Source organism: Enhydra lutris, unplaced genomic scaffold (genome assembly GCF_002288905.1).
Source record: "Enhydra lutris kenyoni isolate GAN:26980312 unplaced genomic scaffold, ASM228890v2 scaffoldscaffold14, whole genome shotgun sequence".
Taxonomy (NCBI): Eukaryota; Metazoa; Chordata; class Mammalia; order Carnivora; family Mustelidae; genus Enhydra; species Enhydra lutris.
Window position 1 is genome coordinate 50,228,100 of NW_019154098.1, and position 18,028 is coordinate 50,246,127.

The 18,028-nt window shown below is 39.0% G+C and overlaps 1 protein-coding gene across 1 annotated transcript; it reads right to left on the reverse strand.

Moving 5' to 3' along the window:
- Positions 1-427: 427 nt before the first annotated feature.
- Positions 428-17,350, reverse strand: LOC111146638 (carbonic anhydrase 2). Its single transcript, XM_022502269.1, has 9 exons — positions 17,239-17,350; positions 16,479-16,679; positions 15,174-15,371; positions 7,254-7,372; positions 6,663-6,755; positions 5,532-5,594; positions 3,053-3,208; positions 803-1,251; positions 428-645 (listed from the first exon to the last, which is right to left on the reverse strand). The coding sequence occupies exons 2-8, from the start codon at positions 16,510-16,512 to the stop codon at positions 1,132-1,134; spliced, it is 783 nt and encodes a 260-aa protein (XP_022357977.1). The 5' UTR covers positions 16,513-16,679; positions 17,239-17,350; the 3' UTR covers positions 428-645; positions 803-1,131.
- Positions 17,351-18,028: the final 678 nt, after the last annotated feature.

The window sequence follows — 18,028 nt, forward strand, 5'->3', positions numbered from 1 at the left end:
TCTCTGGCTTGCTACTCTAGTTTAACCTGTTCCTCTCTCTCTTGCAGGATTCATTCTTGTAGGGTTCTCATGAAGATCACGTGAATGAGTGCTCAGAAAGAACTTAAAACAGCTCTTGGCAATTAATACATGACCTTCAGGGTTTTTCCTTTTATGGAAACTCCTACAATTGTGAGTACCCAATTATGATGGCTTATTGTTAATAATGTGTTAATAGGACTTATAAAAGAACACATTTTGCTCTTCCATTATTACCCAATACCCAGCATAGAATAAAATAAGGCAAAATAGAAGTCCAAATTTTATTAGAGAATATATCTAAAATACAGTATTTATTAAGTTATGATATATTATTTGAATGGAAATATACTCTGTATTACAACTATAATTATAATAATTTTACAGATAATACTTCATTTACATCTCTGTAATTCAAAAGTCACTAAATTACAATATAATTCATTTTCCAGATAACATTGCTACAAATATATAAGAATTTAAAATTTTTTTCTTGAATATAGTATCTCGGAATCATAAACATTTATTTCATCTGATTTACATTACATAGAATCATGACTCTTTCACCTGATTTACATTACACAGCTCAATGGATTGGATTTGCACTCAATCATTCTACTTTCCTATGTTTTTTTTTGTTTGTTTGTTTGTTTGTTTTCTTTTTTTGTTTGTTTGGTTTTTTTTTATAAACATATAATATATTTTTATCCCCAGGGGTACAGGTCTGTGAATCGCCAGGTTTACACACTTCACAGCACTCACCATAGCACATACCCTCCCCAATGTTTTAAAGTTAGCATTTTTGTGAACAATTGTCCGTGCTCATCACCCCATGTGCTACGAACAAAGTCAAGATGCTTTGTTCTCTTATTCCTTATATTATATTCTCTCCTACAGAAAGGCTATCACCAGAACCAAAGCACCAGTCACAGCAATTCGGTCAAGCACGACAACTGGTCAAGTTCTTCACATTTTACTAATGAGGACAACAGGTGAGAGATAAGGATCTAGAAAATGAGACACAAAGCAGCCAAGGTCCGATTCACCAAGGTAGATTTGTGCTTAGCTAATATCCCGAATATCTACTATCTGGATGTGGGCTCTGGGGCCATCTTATTTGAAGGACGCATTAATCTGTCTGTTGTGCAGTGGCTGAGCTGGGCGCCAATTGTCCACCATCAGTTCTTCAGGCTCGCCCTCCTTATTGAAATTAAGCTTACGGAATTTCATCATCTAAAAGGCAAAATACAAGATAAAAAATTTTAAAATACAAGTTTCCCAATAGTATTCATTTATGTGCTTATTCTCCCATATTCACCAATAGTCACCATACTATGTATGTATCAAAATTCAAAGTTCACTTTGGTTCCCAATAAATATACAATCACATAAACATTATATATGTATGCTTTTAGATGAAAAGTCAGTTTCTGGAAAATACACACAAGATTGTTGGTGTCGTTTAGAAGGAAATTTTCAGTGGGCTTATTTTTTCCCCTCTTAATTTTAAAATCAACCATCAAAAGTCTATAAAACACTTCTGAGATGTAAAATAATAATAAAAATTCTAGATCCAAATTATAGAGTTTTGTTTTCTGCCCCAGGAAGATAAACTACAGCATCTGTACTATTGGATAAAGTGGTCCAGGATCCAAAAGCCCCAGGAGATAAGTGACTGGTGCGCATCTCTGCTTTAATGTACAGAAACACATAAATGAATTTGCCCAAACTGGGATTTTGAATCCTTGACATTCGCTGATTTTTATTCCCCTTTAACCTCGCTTTAGTTCCCTGGCCCAGTGATGGGACACAGCCCTTACTGATGGGACACAGTCTCCTACTTCTTTGAGGTTGTTTTTACAAAGTGGTACGTCCCTCTGCCTTCGCAAGTCTTGATCTAAATGAAGAAGGGTGATTTGGGCAGTAATGAAGCAACCCACAAATCAACAGCCTTTCACCTGATCTCTTTGGTCCCGTAATATTCCCTCAGTCTCACCCCTTGAAGTCAAATTCAATGTCAGTCAGTTACTGTAACATTAGTTAAATTATCCAGGATCCAAGTTCTTGTGGACCCTACAGAAGATTGTCCGTTTTCTACATTTCAACTGTGGGGGGAATAGAGACAGTCTATGGGTACTATCGGTGACCCAGAAGCTGCATTGATAACTTGAACCTCATAAGCTATATTGTATGGGAAAGGTAAGAATCTGTGGTCTGGGCTTTAGAGCAACCTGGAGTGAGTTTTGATAGATAGTTTTCTCCAAGGGATGGCTTTTCCTTTTGTCAGAATTCAGAAATGTATTCTGATAGAAATAATGAGGAAGTGGAGATGCAACATGGCGGGGGGGGGGGGCGGGTAAGGGGGGAGGAGAAGAATAAAAGAAACAAGATGGGATTGGGAGGGAGACAAACCATAAGTGACTCTTAATCTCACAAAACAAACTGAGGGGTGCTGGGGGGAGGGGGGTGGGGAGAGGGGGGTGGGGTTATGGACATTGGGGAGGGTATGTGCTATGGTGAGTGCTGTGAAGTGGGTAAACCTGGCGATTCACAGACCTGTACCCCTGGGGATAAAAATACATTAAATGTTTATAAAAAATAAAAATAAATTAAAAAATAAAATTTAAAAAAAATTGGAAAAAAAAAAAGGAAAGAAAACTGGGTAAGCTCTCACGTGAGTGAGCTGTTACCTGTGAGTTACCACTGATATCTATGGAACCTTGAATATGAAATCTCATTGTCCTGGGCCTTGATTTCCTTGTAGCATTTATATAAAAGCATTTATTAGGTGACAGACACCTTTCTCACTTAATCCTCATGATTATCCAGTTGTACAGAGCAAACAAGCTGCCTAAAGTTATGGCTAATCCCAGCAAATACTTCTTGAATGCTGTTTATCTGCTAAGCACTGTTATGGACACTAGTTCCACATCTAGAAGCAGGAGCAGGAGGATTCAACCCCAGGTCTGTCCGAATCCAAAACCCAAGCTCCTCTGCCTGGACGAAGGGCTCTACCTCACTTGAGAAAACCGACCTGTTCACTGCTAATGCTGATGGGCTCCTTGAGCACAATCCAGGTCACGCATTCCAGAAGGGGAGGAGTGGTCAGTGAGCCTGGGTAGGTCCAGTAGTCCAAACTTCCAGGAAGGAGGCCACGAGGGTCAAAGTTAGTGAAGTCAGCACTCTTACCCTGGAACAAGGCAAACACACAGGTTACAAATGCCACATGATCAGAGTGGGAGGAAGGCAGGAGATTAGGAAACAGATATTCCCCTCTGGTTGCCAAAACTTTTTTTTTTTTTTTTTTTTTTTTTAAGAGGTCCCATGTTGACCAGAAAACAAAGTAAAAAAGAAATTAAGAGAGATATATAGATGAGCAGGAAATATAGATGGAAATATAGATGAGCAGGCAAGAGAGCCTGACTCTCTAATTTTCTCATGTCCAATTCTCATTTTGTCCTCTCAAATCATCCCTTATAATTTCCATTGTTATTAACTGATCACATCCAGCATTTAAAACAAAACTGCTGCCACTGAAATAATGCAATTTTAGGCCTCAGTAACAAAAATATAGTATCTTTGATAAGGAGGTAATTGTCTTGTTATTCTATCTGATCACCAGATCAGGACTAAAGAACCCCTTTCCTTTCTGGACACTACACTTTCAAAGCATTAGATGTACAAGGCAGAGAGCTACAAGTAGAGTGACAAGGTTGTTACAAACAGAGAAAATTGCTGTATGGGAATAGTTAAAGGGCACTAAAGATAACTAGCCTGAGGGTAAGTAAAATGCTATTAGAGAATGGGGTCAAAAGAAAGAAGGACCATGTTTTTTACTTTGTTTCATTTTGTTTTACTGAGGTATAATTAACACATAATATTATATTACCTTCAAGGTGCCCAACATAATGATTTGATATTTACGTATATTGTAAAATGATCACCACAATAAGTCTACTTGTTAACATGTAACAGTCTGTTACTAAGTTACAGCCCAGTTACTAATAATTTTTTTCTCTTATGATGAGGACTTCGAAAATCTGCTCTTAAAAAAAAAAAGTCTACTCTTAGCAACTTTCTAATATACAATGCAATATTATTAATAGTCACCATGCTGTACATTATATCCCCATGACTTATTTATTTATTATTATTTTTAAAGATTTTATTTATTTATTTAAAGAGAGTGAGAGGGAGAAAGCACGAGAAGGTTAGGGTCAAAGAGTGAAGCAAACTCCCCACAGAGTGGGGAGCTGCCGTGGGACTTGATCCCAGGACTCCAGGATCATGACCTGAGCTAAAGATAGAAGCTTAACTGACTGAGCCACTTAGGTGCCTGAGTTACTTATTTCATAACTGGAACTTTGTACCCTTTGACCCCCTTCACTCACCTCCCCCCACCTCTGATAACCACCAATCTGTTTTCTGTATCTAGAGCTCACTTTTTTGTGTTTGTGTTTTTGTTGTCTGTTTTTTAGATTCCACGTATAAGTGAGATCATATGGTATTTGTCTTTTTCTGTCTGACTTATGTCACTTAGCATAATGGCCTTAAGGTCCACCAACATAGTAATCAAATGGCAAGATTTCCTTCTTTTTTATGACTGGACAATATTCTATTGTGTATATATAATATATTATATATAATTATATATATTATTATATCATAATATTATAACATATTGTATATAATATATAATTATATTATTATAATATTATTATATATTATTATATTATATATATATAATATGCTACATAAATAGTTATATTATATATAGCACATTTCTTTATCCAGTCATCCAGTTTGGACAGTTAGACTATTTCTGGATCTTGGCTATTGTAAATAATGCTACAATGAACATGAAGGTACATATATCTTTTTAAATAAGCACTTTAAATCAGGTTTATTCCACATAATCAATCCAAAGGGGTCAGCCAGGAGTAATAAGGGAGCCTTTCAAAAGATAAATGTGGCTTCAGTTTGAGGATAAGCTTTATAAAGCCAGAGCTGTGCTTGGTGATCGTAAGTAGCAGATGTTCAATGACCTAAACGTGGCTCTGCCATAGAGAGAATTCAAACATGGGATGGTTGTTCTTCATGGTCACCAATGTCTCTCCTACATTAACCAGGTAACCAGCACAGAGCGAATACTCCACGAATATCTGCTGCATGAATGAAGGAATAATTTGACCCGATGATCTTTCAGTTTCCTTGTAGTCATGAGAATTCTCTGACTCTTGTAATATGAGTGTTCAAATGATAGGGAAGCAAGACTAAATAAATGCAAGTCTTAAAATGATACTAGCATTAGGCTCAACTTTCAGATAAAGAAAAGTTAAATGAATAGATAAGCAACATTTTACCTCTGTTAACTCCTTATTGAAACACCACATGTCAAAGCAAGACTATTTACTTTGATCCAAAAAGTTTCCTAAAACCAATGGGATATTAAAAAATAATAATAAAAAATTTAAAAAAGTACTCTATTGAGGTGGCGAAAAATTCAACTGTACCTTTGTCTTTATGGAATCCAGGGCATCGAGGACTCTTTGTAGGCCTGGCCTGGCATCGCCAATCTATCGAAAGACACAACATACAAGGTACTGGAATCCTGTTGGTACTACATCAGTGTTGATTTGAGCAGCTCTACCATAAAATTTTTCCAAGTAGTGCACCAAAGTCTCCCACTTGCTACATGCCACCAAATCATCTTACTCTGACTACATGGGCACCATGAACTTCCCCACTTTCACCGACAACTTCCCTCCGAGTTCTGCCCCCCCACCCCACTCCATAGTTCTCCTGAATCTACCCCCTAAAAATCACCAGTGACCTCTAACCGACCTCCAACTGCCAAAACAAAGAACACTGTTCAGTGCTTACCTTCGTTTTGCAGGATTTTATACTATTGACTTCTCTCCTTTCTGAAATTCTCTCCTCCTTTGGCTTTCCCTCTGCTCTCCAACTTCGTCAATCTCCCTTGACTCTTGTATTCCTTTTTAGCCATTTCATTAGCATCTTTCCACTGCCTTAAATGTCTTACATTTTGCAGTTTCTTGGGACTGCATGCTCAGCAGCTTTACCATCTCCCTTTTCAGGCTTTTCTTGGATGATTTCATACTCATGTGTAGCTCCCACCTGACATATGATGTCAGGCTCCATGAATCTCCAGCCTAGACCTATCTCCACTTGTTTTATAACTGTCTGGAGGGCAGCTCAACCTGTAAGTCCCACTGGTGCCTGAAATTCTCCAATACTGGGTCGCTGCCCTTGAGCCCTCCAAAACTTGATCTTACTTTAGCAGTCTGTCATGAAACAGTACTATCTAGTTAGGGACGAATCTTAAAACAAAAACCGGTAGTCACCTGAAGTATACCTCTTTTTCCTTTCACCTTTCCCATGTATACACCCTTCACATTTACATATAAATAGCACCTCATGAATACCTCTCAGATTGTTTCTCCACTGCTACTAGCTACTGTGGTGGGGGGTGGGGGGCGTGGAGGGGGAACAGGTGCCGAAAATATTTCAGAGCCAAAGGCATTTCCGAGGCTCTTTGTAGGATGTCCTGTTTACTCTGAACGTTCTGTTTGCTTAATCTTTCTAAAAAAACAGGGAAAACAAGAACTGGGCCATCAACTAACCTGCAAAAAAATACCCAAAACAGCCAGTCCATCAGGTTGCTGCACAGCTTTTCCAAAATCCCCATATTTGGTGTTCCAGTGAACCAAGTGAAGCTAAAGCAGTGGGAGACAAAACCACAATGAATGAGACACATAATAAATCCTACAGGTTTCATCCAGTGATCTTTGCCTCTTAGCTAGAGGTTACTAAAGAAAGTAAACATGTGGATAACTTAAAAAATAAACTTTTCTTTCATTTTAATTCTAATTATTCACTATTTGACATAACAGCAAATGACTTCATCAACTCTAAGACAAAGAGTTACAGGTTCTTGTGGGAAGACACAAAGCTTATTTCTAGATTTATATTAAAACGGGATCCTCCAATTTGAATTTATTTTATTTTTTGCAAATGATGTTCTTGGAAGTAGTAGAGAATGTTTTGCAGCATTCATTGTAATATCACAAATAAAAGTTATAAGAAGCAAATATGAAGGTCCTTTAAAAAAAAAGTTCATTTAGATTGAGTCAAATTTACAAAATTAAGGTTTTGAAATTAATGCTGAATATCAATTTACATCTTTCCCTGGAAAGCAAAAAAGCGTCTCTTACCTCTGCAGCATATTTCTTTTTATCCACAGTGTGCTCAGAACCTTGCCCATCAGATGAACCCCAGTGAAAGTGAAACTGAATCAATCTGTAAGTGCCAGTGAGGGGTCCTCCTTTCAGCACTAAAATTTAAAATATATATATATATATATAAAATATATGTATATGTATACTATATATGTGCATATGTGTGTGTTTATATGTATATGAATGTATATACATACACACAATCATGTGTATACACATATACACATACATATGCACATGAAACACACACAGTATTAAATATTACAGTCTAATTTAACCCTGTTTCATAGTTCTAAATTTATGCCTGTAGCAACATTTTCGCTCGGGAAAATTAAGTCCAGACTCAAGTTTAGTCTATAGTGCTGAACAAAATCATTTCAGCTGGCTTCTCTCCTCACTCGTGTTGGCTTGAAGGATGGGTGTTTTTCCCATCTGGTTTCTGAGCACAGTGATACTTCTCTTCTGGATTTGGTTTGGAGTCAGAGGTACTGGTTGAGAAAGAGGAAGTTTTAGGTGGAATTATTAAGTCCTCTGTGAATCACTGAGGAAGTGCCCGTGCAGCTGCTTGCCAGTGTGGGTCTGTGGCCCACACTGACTAGCATGGGAACCGCTGCTCTACATGGCCCAGTGGCCGTCTACCTCCTGCTTCACTAACCTCCGAGGCCAGTCCTTACCCTCCAGAATTTGTGAAACCATAAGCATTCTATTGATCTTAGTAGAATATCCAATTCTCCTTGCCCTGGCCTTCCAAATGCTCCAGAATTTGGATTGTCACTGGTATTAACTAGCTTGGTACATTAAAAAAAAAATTTTTTTTGAGATTTATTTAGAAAGAGAAAGAGTGGGTGCATGAGTTGGGGGGAAGGGCAGAGGCAGAGAGAATCTCAAGCAGGCACGCCTGGAGCCTGACACTGACTTGATCCCAGGACCCTGAGATCATGACCTGAGCTGAAACCAAAAGTCAGCTGCCTAACCGACTGAGCCACCCACATGCCCCCCATTAAAATTTTTTATTGAACGTTTCTGACCTTAATGTCCTCATCTGTAAAGTGGATACGTTCAATTGTTTATTACTTCACTGAGAGTTTGCTGATCATCTAACATATGCAGTACTCTATTGTCTCCAAAACCTTAAAATTCTAACTTTAATAACTGCCTAATGATTCTACTCTTCTGGTATTAATATAACTTTGTTAGAGAAAAACACAAGATGGAAGAATGTGACTAGATGTCATCTTCTTAGACCACAGTCTATTTGCAGATAATTAATGATATGTGTGTTACAGAGAATTAATATAGTATGAAATCAGTTTCCCCATCCTCTCCATAAACTTTTTATTTAAGTTATATGTATTATTGAAATGTTACCAATATATTTAAAGGCTTTTAAAATTAGTTTAGTTCTACCATCTATTTTTATAATTGTATTTGAATAGCTTTGGGTTATAAATCTATAAAACAATGAGCGCAAACTTACTTTGGCTTTGCAGAGCAAAGCAACAAAGTCTGTACAATCAAATTTGCTTAACTTCACCCAAATACACATAAACGGTAGCAACACCCATTCATTTACCCAAAGGAAAAAATAGAGCTGGCTGGAAGACATTTAGGCCTTTCCTACAGCTCTTGATACAATCTCTCCTTGCCAGCTCTGCCTTACAATAGGCCAGGAGAAAAAAAGAAGGAATTAAATAAAAGAAAAAAAAGAAAAAGAACCAATCAGAAGTGGTGTTATATCATCGATTTGGGTATATTCTGATAAAATCACATCTTTTGAACCTTAAAAACAAATTATTATAAAAATTTTTTTTAATCTAATAATCCTATAAGGAAAGACTTAGCCTTATCTGCCCCCTCCTCGAGGCTTTTTCAAAAATGAGAAAATTCCCATTTTTCATAATGATCTACCCTCAAAACAAAATATATATTTATGAAATAAATTGGTACTGAAACAATTCCTTTATAATCACTTTAAAGCTACTAATTGGCTGATCCTAAAAAGCAAATATCCTAACATCATTAATTCTACCAAGTGGCAAAATAAATGAAATAAAACCATATTAAGCAACCAGTGTAACTTATCATTCTAAATGAATCTCCTTTCCCTTATAAAGAATCATATCAGAATCTTAAATTTTAAAAATAATAAAGCTTACTGGCTATTTCCTATTCTTATTCACTCCCTTGAAGACCTTAAGATTCCAGCCTAATTTATTTATTTCAGAGAATATTTAGAATTAGGCAAGAATGTATATGAGCTTTTCTTAAATAAGCTTTGTTAATTTAAAAAAAAATGCTCTGGGTTCAATGATTAAACTTACTCAGTGCTAATCTATTATTACCAGACATCTGCTTTAGTTCCTGTTAAAATAAAACTATGTTGCTATGTAGATTAGAAGCCCATTGTACCTAGGAGAGATTATTAAATTCTTAAAATTTAATTGCTACAAAAAGAAGCATTTCTTGTCTTCTTCAGCTAGTTACTTATTTCTCTGCAAATTCTTAGCATGGAGTTTTGTCAATGAAGTCCCCCCCAAAACATCGTTATAATAATAAATCACCACAAACCCCGATAAAGGTAGCATATATATATTTTTTTTTATTTGCGAAATAAAAAAGATACTTGGTTGAGAGATACGGAGTTTGCACTTTTTCCAGATCTACTTATTTATTTACTTATTTGGATTGATACTTGCCATTTCTGAACTGTTCCAGTTTAAAATGAAGTCTGTTTTTCTGATGCAAAAGTAATTTGAAAAGGTAATATAAACTGCAGACTGTGTTTTTCCTCTTTAAAATCCAGCCCTGCTGGTGGGGGCCCTGAAGAGTCAATAATTAATTGTATCATAGAAATGTGTTCCACAGGGATGGGAGAGATATAAATGGGGTCTTCTACCAGGATATCTTTTTCAAGATTCCCAAAACTTAATTTAAATCCAAATCTCAACACCAAGAGCTCCAGCTAATTTTAATTTCGATGATCTCCCATCAGTTATACATACTGCATACATAACACACAAAATAAGCACTAATTATATTATAATCTGTCTTCCTATACATATTAGTTAGGGAAGTTATGTAAATTCTGTTTTTTGTGAAAATTAAGATACCACCCCAGTAATAAGACTATCTATGCAAATTAAAAACTGAAAAATTAACATTTTTAAATTTTTTCTTCCCACTTTATTATTACTTAACGTAAGATGTATCCAAATAACAAACTAAAGATCTTAATGAATATCGATAATCTCTCTTAAATCCAAAATACAGATAAGCCCATTTCCAATAATCTTTAGTTTAAAATTCAAATTTGAGGGATTTCTTATTAATGAAGTAAAGGACTAAGTCTACTACTAAAACTGCGGCATTTCCCAGCAGGTAAACAATCTTCTTTTATGAATACTTTTAAAATTATTAAATCATGCATTGCTGTTTTGTTTTTTTAGCAGTAGCGAATAATCCTAGGGTTGACATACTAAAATCAAGAAAATGAATGAGGACAAGATGTCGACAATCCATTTCTTTTAAATAGTGAGATGTTTAGCTGTCACTTTCACTGCGGTAAACAATAATTAAAAATCAACAGAACAGAAATTTTTAGTTACAGGTATATGGAAATCATAGAAGAGTATAAAAAAAGAAATGCTTTTGACATGAACATAATTAAATACAGAACTTAGAATGCTTTGGTCAGTTTTATGAATACTTAGGTTTCTGCTTATAACATTAACAGTATGCACAACAAACCCTTTCACTTGTTGCTATTATGTTTCCTTTTAACTTAAAATTATTCATGGAAGGATAATTTTAAAGTTTCAAAAGTAAGTCCTTGAAAATCAAGCAAGACTCATGTAGGAAGCTCTATTTTGTCATACAGACAATGGTCTGCTTCAAATGAGCATAGGCAAACTGTTTCCTTCCTTTTTTCTTGAAATAATATAAACAGATAAAAATATTTCCATTTCTAAAGAACAGAAATGATATGAGAGTTGTATATAGATTGGCTCAATAATTTCAGGCATTGGTTTTTCAATATTTGCATCTAACATTGTAATAAGGCAGGAGAGTTTTAAACTCTTCCCTAAAACTTAATGAGTTAGCAGAAGTTAATAATTTGACTAGTATTTTTTTCTTCCAGATAAAGCTAGTAATAAAAGAACTCAAGCAGAGAGAGTTATTTTTTAATAATTTTTTTGAAAGCCTAACAGGATTAGCAACTTTTCATTTATTAAAGGTGGTTTATTTTTAAAAGAATTTAGAAGATTGATGAGAGCTTCCAGTTAAAGCCTATTAACCCCGCAATTTTTTTTATTAACTCCACACTTAAAAAGAATTATCTCAAGTTCAAATATACTAATAAACACAACCAGCTCATTTCCTGATAACTTAGCACTTAAGTTCGAGTCTAAGATAATATTTAGAATGTATTTGAAAACTTAAATCTATGAGAAATTCTAGAAGGCTGAAACCACACTAAAAATAAAGATAAATCAATTAAAATGAACTGAAGCACTATCAATGTAGAAAACAAGACATAAAAGATATCTAAAAATGTTAATGCCATAAAAATAACTCCTAACAAAAAGAGATGTTAAATTGTCGACTTAAAATACCGAGTGACCAAAATGAAGAAATTATTTTTAGACTTAAGTGTATAGAAAAGCATATCAATTTTTAAAACCATGGTATGTACACACTAAATATTAACTCTGGTTATCATTCAAAGATTCTTATTCAACTTCTATTTTTAAGTGATGGGCATTTAAATTCCTTAGCATTCTGTTTCCTCATGTTTAAGTGAATTTGAATGGAATATCTCCATCATTTGTTCTAACTTGAGAGTCTAGGATTCTTTAAAAAAAAAAAAAAAGTCAAAAGGGTGTTTCTCGGCATGGTATGATTGTTTGTTTTATTCTATAGATGTGTTTTTCCTTAATGCCAACATTTTAATATAGTCTGCATCCTAGAAAAAAAAAATAAAAAATGCTTCCTTGTTTAACCAGAACAACTGACAATGTTGAAGAGGTTTGGGCAAAGTTACAAAGGGATCTTTCATACATAAAGGAGAGCAGGTCATTCTAACATTAACTCTTCCTCGTCTGTCAGAGTAAATACTGCACTCTTTCAAATCCCGGGGTCTTTCCTACTTCTCTGGCCTGGAGTCTCCTCCAAGACATCAAAATCAAGCCTCACCACAACTTCAAGCCTCACCACAACTTTTATTCACCCTGGAAAGTCTTTCCTGACTTACACAGGATGACTCCTAAGTCTCTTTCATGTTTCCATTGTTCCTTGGAATGGAACAACGTATGTCCTTCTTGGGCTTGCCAAAGTCATGGTCAGCATCTGTTATTTCTCTGCCTTTCCACCTGAGGCTTGCCCAGCATGAGTTCAAGGGATACAAGAAAGAGACCAGGCCTCAATCCGGCCTTCATGGTACCTAGCTGATCTTGCATTCAATTGGCGTTAGGAAGGGTTTTCTTGTGGTGGTGGTTGGTTTTTTTAAAAGAACTGAGTGAAGAACACGTGTATCTCTAAAGACATAGATTTGAGACCCCATTGGAACCACTTTCTTCACAATCTAAACATGGCTTTCATAATATATATGTTACTCACCAGGAGAAGTACTTAGAAAAGTGTGGCTAGCTCTAATCAGTTACTGCTTGTGTAGAAATCCATCAGGACTCGACATATCCATGCTAAAACATGTAACTATATAACGTCTCATATAAAATCAGTACACACTTTAATATGATAAATGGGATGTCCAGGAACATATAAAAATAAAATGTTTAAATCCCATCAAGTGATGGCAGGTAATCTTACAGCTCATCAGAAACTTTCTTCAGAAATCTTATCACAGGTGCAATCCCTACAACAATTGCCTAATAAACAGTCAAATGGTATGAAGACATGGAAACAGCAATGGTCACTTACTGTGGAATTATTACGTGCCAAGTGCTGGGCTAGGTGCTTCATATCTATTGTCCCATTTAATCCTTCCTCCGTGGTAGAAACTACTCTTACTCCAATTTTACAGTTAAGGAAACTAAAAATTAGAGAGATTAAGTTGCTGTTGTTCCCAGGGCCACTGATCTGGTTAGTGGCAGAGATGGAACTTGAGCCCATGGATCTCTGACCCCATTCCATGCTCATAGTTGCTACTCTAAATGCTGAAATCCATTTTCCAGTAATAATATACTACTGGCACAATTACTTCATGACCGGATTTGTAAGGAATAGAGGGAATTATCTCATCTGGTTCTATTTGTTAGACATTTGTTTCCTCATTGCTCCAAAAAAAGTATCCAATGTCTATGTCGCCCCAAATGAGGAATATAACTGGTAGACATGACTCTCATTGAAAACGATGATCTCACTGGCAACACTGAAACATACCTTCATTGCATCTCTTTTTGTAGAAGTTGATAGGTACAGACTAAAATAGCTCACTTTTTTGGGTCTTTGAATAACTAAACATGAACTTTTATAGCATCCTTTCTGTATGTATAATACCACCAAGACCTACGGTCTTGTCCTATTATAATCAAAGTATACAGTATCTTTAACAGGAAAGGAAGAAATTTGTTTCCCTCATATTTAGCCTAATCATTTGAGCATTGTTTCTTTGGAGTGGGAGGCTTATTTGGGAAGGCAGTGTAGCAGAATGATTGAAGGAATGTCTTCAGGAAACATCCTCTATTAAACCTAATAATCAAAGTCTAATTACTCATTATACTATGCCAGAATGTGTGTGTGTGCTTGTGTGTGTACTGGGGGGAGGTGCACCCAGGGCACAGGTAGGTTGAAAACATTTCTCAGATGATCTCCACATCACCCTCCATCAAGTTGTCTTCCAGAATCACTATTTCAGAAATCCAAGTGTCAAAAAAGTGTTTGAAGCAGGAGGAGAAGGGATTTTTTCCAAACTGGACTGAATATATAAGAGAGCTACAAAAAAAGAATGGTCAACTAGGCTATGGCAATTATAATCACACTTATATATTAGTACTATCAGTCGTTACTCCAAAATTTTGACAGCATTATTGAATGCATCCCTGTTTCTCTGTGCTCTCTTTTTGCCCCATGCTTTCCCTGCTCCCATACCATCACCGCTCATCATATGTTTGCAATGACCTTCAGAGGAAAGCACTCAGGAAAATAGGGCACTGGCAATTAAACCAACCAGTGGGCAAAGAAAGCTGCTACCATGTCTGAATGGGATTGTTCTCCTGTTTCTAAATAAGAAAAAAAGAAGCATTCAATGGGCTTCCTGTAAACAGCTCCGCTACAGATAAATTACAGTAATTGGTTTTGTCAGCAATGGGCCAGGTGGGCCAATGCCCACCCACTCTAAAACATCTTCATTTGTGGAATGAATTTCTGGGTGGATACTAAAAAACACTGCCTCCTCTTATCACATTTGTACCCATAAATACAATGTTTCAAAAAATTTTCACTATTTTAAATAGTGAGGTTTTCATCACTCCCCTGTCTGCTGCCTTGAAGAGAGCACTAAAGAGGTACTTTTTATTGGATAGGATCAATTCTGGAAAACAAATATTTTAGAAAGAATCTTAAAAATTTCAGTTTTTGCAAATCTCATCCTTGCTAATCTTCACATCCCAGCGACCTTGCCTTCTGTGACTTTTCACAAGCAGATCACAGTTATTCAGTGACCTACATAGAAACCAGGAATTGTATAGAGGAGCAACAGCCCTGGGCCACTTCCAAGTAATTAGCCTACTTCTCAGAGCCTGGGACCTAACAAAGATGAGCAAAGTGGCATCTTTGAGTACTGAGACAAACTGTAGGATTAAGCCACTGCTCCTGATTCCTCTCATTAAGCTGGGAAAATACTGGGTAAAAGGCACACGTTATTTTTTAAACACTGACCTGCTTTGTCCTGGGAGTCATCGAATTCCACATTGAAAGAGTGACCGTTGTTGATGATCCTGCGAGAAACCGCTTGCTCATAGGAAGGAGACAAAGCCTTCAGGGCAGGGTCGTGAATGGCTGCTTTGGTGTCGATGTCAACAGGGGACTGGCGCTGTCCCTTGGCAATGGGGAAGTCCTTATACCAGTGCTCGGGTCCTAGTGGTCAGAAGAGATGTGTGAATCCCCCAGTGTGGGGAAGGGTACAACCAGAGCCCTAGAAAGGGGTAATGATTCTGGAGCCAATGTGATCCATTCCAATTTTGGTGGCCCCACTTAGCTGAATACCTCTGGGAAAACAATGTGTGCCTCAGTTTCATCATTTGTATTATGGGGTCATAACATCGGCATCGGAGAAGTTGTGAGAACTGGAATCAATACATGAAAGGTCATTGAACAGAGTGCCATATAAATATTACCTATTTTTACCCTCATTTTATTGAATTAGCAACTGAAATTGGGCAGACACTACCGCAGGGCTTGTGGTTAGCATGTAGGATATTCAAGCTCATTTAAGACCTTGGAGCCGTTGGGATTTCTCCCTGGAGTCCTCCTACTGAATGTGAAGGCCAGTCACTGCTCAGACCCGGGCACCTCTCTTGTGAAGATCAGGGAAGCCCCACGCCACCCCCAGATGCGCAAGGGGCGCCAGACGCATCTTTCTTTTGCGTCGGTTGGCTCTGGAGAACCCAGATCAGTAGCCATGATAAACCCGGGTTCCTGGTGACCCCCTAACATTAAGAGATCAGAGATGATGGGTAAACTCAGAAATCACCGCGATGGATTCAAACCAGCCCACGAAAATGCCCCGGGTCAGTTTGTGCTGAGCGCCTTAGCCACAGGTGGTGCTGAGAATGAAGTGTGTAGGGGGAAGGGAGGGTCCCCTAATTTTTCTGCAATCAACAACTAAAATTTTCCAGTTACAACCCTTCCTCGCTTCCTCGTTAGGATAGTCTCCGCTCGGGACCCGAGGGCAACTGTCCTCCAGTCCCAAGGCTGAGGCTGCGCTCCTCCTCCCTCCCGCCCTACGCGCCACCGCTGGACGCGGGGATTCCTCGACAGTGACCCCGGGGGCTGGGGCAACGAGGGCATCCCAGCGACAGGGAGCAGCGGGCGGGGCAGGCTCGGGGGCACACCTTGCCTCTGGTGCTCCGACTAGCCGCGGTAAACAGCAGGTGCGGGCGCTGCGGGGCCGGGGCCCCGGCCGGGGCCGACATTGGGGCCCCAGGTGCCGCCGCCGCCGCGCCGCCCTCCTGCTGCACTCACCATTGTGCTTGCCGTATCCCCAGTGATGGGCCATGGTCGTGCGGCTGGTCGAGGCAGGGCAGGATTTGGCGCCGTTCTAGAAGCGGCTGCTCCTCGGGCGCCTGCACCGTGTGTCCGCGGGTCGAGCCGTCACCGGCTTTTATAGGCTCCCGCCAACTTCGCGTTTCGGGGGCGGCCCGGGGGAGGGAGCCCCGGGTGGACCTGGATGAGGGGAGGAGGAGGTGACGGGCGGAGGTGATCTCCCAGTGCTTGGGGCGGGTCAGGCGGGCGAGGTACCGGGGGCGGGGAGAACGCCCTCTCGGCGGGCGCTCTGCTGGGCTCAGGACCTCCTCTCCTGCCCCCCGGCTCCCCTCGGCCCGCGGCCCGGGCCCCGGGTCCCTGGGCTGGCAACGAGGCTCCAAGCTCTGGGCGCGCGTGGCGGCGGCGGCGGCGGCTCCCGGGGTCCTGGATGGGACTGGGGCTGGCAAGCGTCTAGGAGCACCCCATCCCCCTCCTGGTGCGGAGTCTGGCGGCCGCGCTGACTGCTCGGGACCCGGGCCCCTGGTTCTTTTCATCCGTCGTCCGCATTGTGATCGCATCCCCGGCCTCAGAGCCCTCCCGCCCCACCCCCTTGACCCCACCAGCGCCGGGGTCTCCAGCCCCGAGGGTTTACTGCCGGGTGTCCCCGGCCGGGGACTGGCAAGCTAGGTTAGGAGCTATGACCTTGGGGCAAATAGGGATACGGTCCTTGAGGCTCTGGGGAGCGAGCAGCTTCGGGTACCGAAAGCCACGCGCCCCCTGCTGCACGGCCGTGGAATAAAGCGAGCAAGAGGAGCGAGAGTCTCTTCTGCCCTTCGTCCACAGAGGCGAGCATGGGATATTGCATTTCCTTGATGCTGTCAGGGCTGTCAGAGTATAGTATGAAGAAGGGCTTATCTCCTCCCACTTTCCTCCTTCTCTTTAAAAAATTAACTTTGGGGGAGAGACTTCCTCGCTGAATACATATTAATTTAAAACTTGTCCCCCAAAACTTCTAAAACAAATTCCTTTTCTCAGAGAAATTAGGTAAAAGCAAGCATTTCTTGCGAAGAGGTGGGAACTTTCCCTAGCTGAAAAAGGAACTTGCCATCTGGAATACGTAAGAAATAATTTTAAAAAGAGAGAGAGAGAGAGGATTTTTTGAGGCAAAATGGGTCCCCTTCTTCCTATACCTACACACATATATTTATGGTTATATTGAAATGAAGATTAATATTTTAACATTATGTATTTCAACATTTTCTTTGATTTTTTTTTAATGGTCTGACTTGAAAAGAAAAATTTCTATTGACATCTAAAAGGGTTGTGGGCTTGAAGCACTGTCCTTATTATACCTAATAGATAAGTCAGAACTGTTTGGGGGGAGGGGGCAGAATTCATTTCCTTCAAAGGACTTTGCCACAAAAATGGGAGGAGGATTTTCTGTCTTGTGGATCTCTGTGATCTTTGAGAAAAACAAATATGATTCATGTTTAGATTTATCTAAGAATCTAGAATCTAAGAATCTAGAAAAGTGTATACCTCTGGTTTTG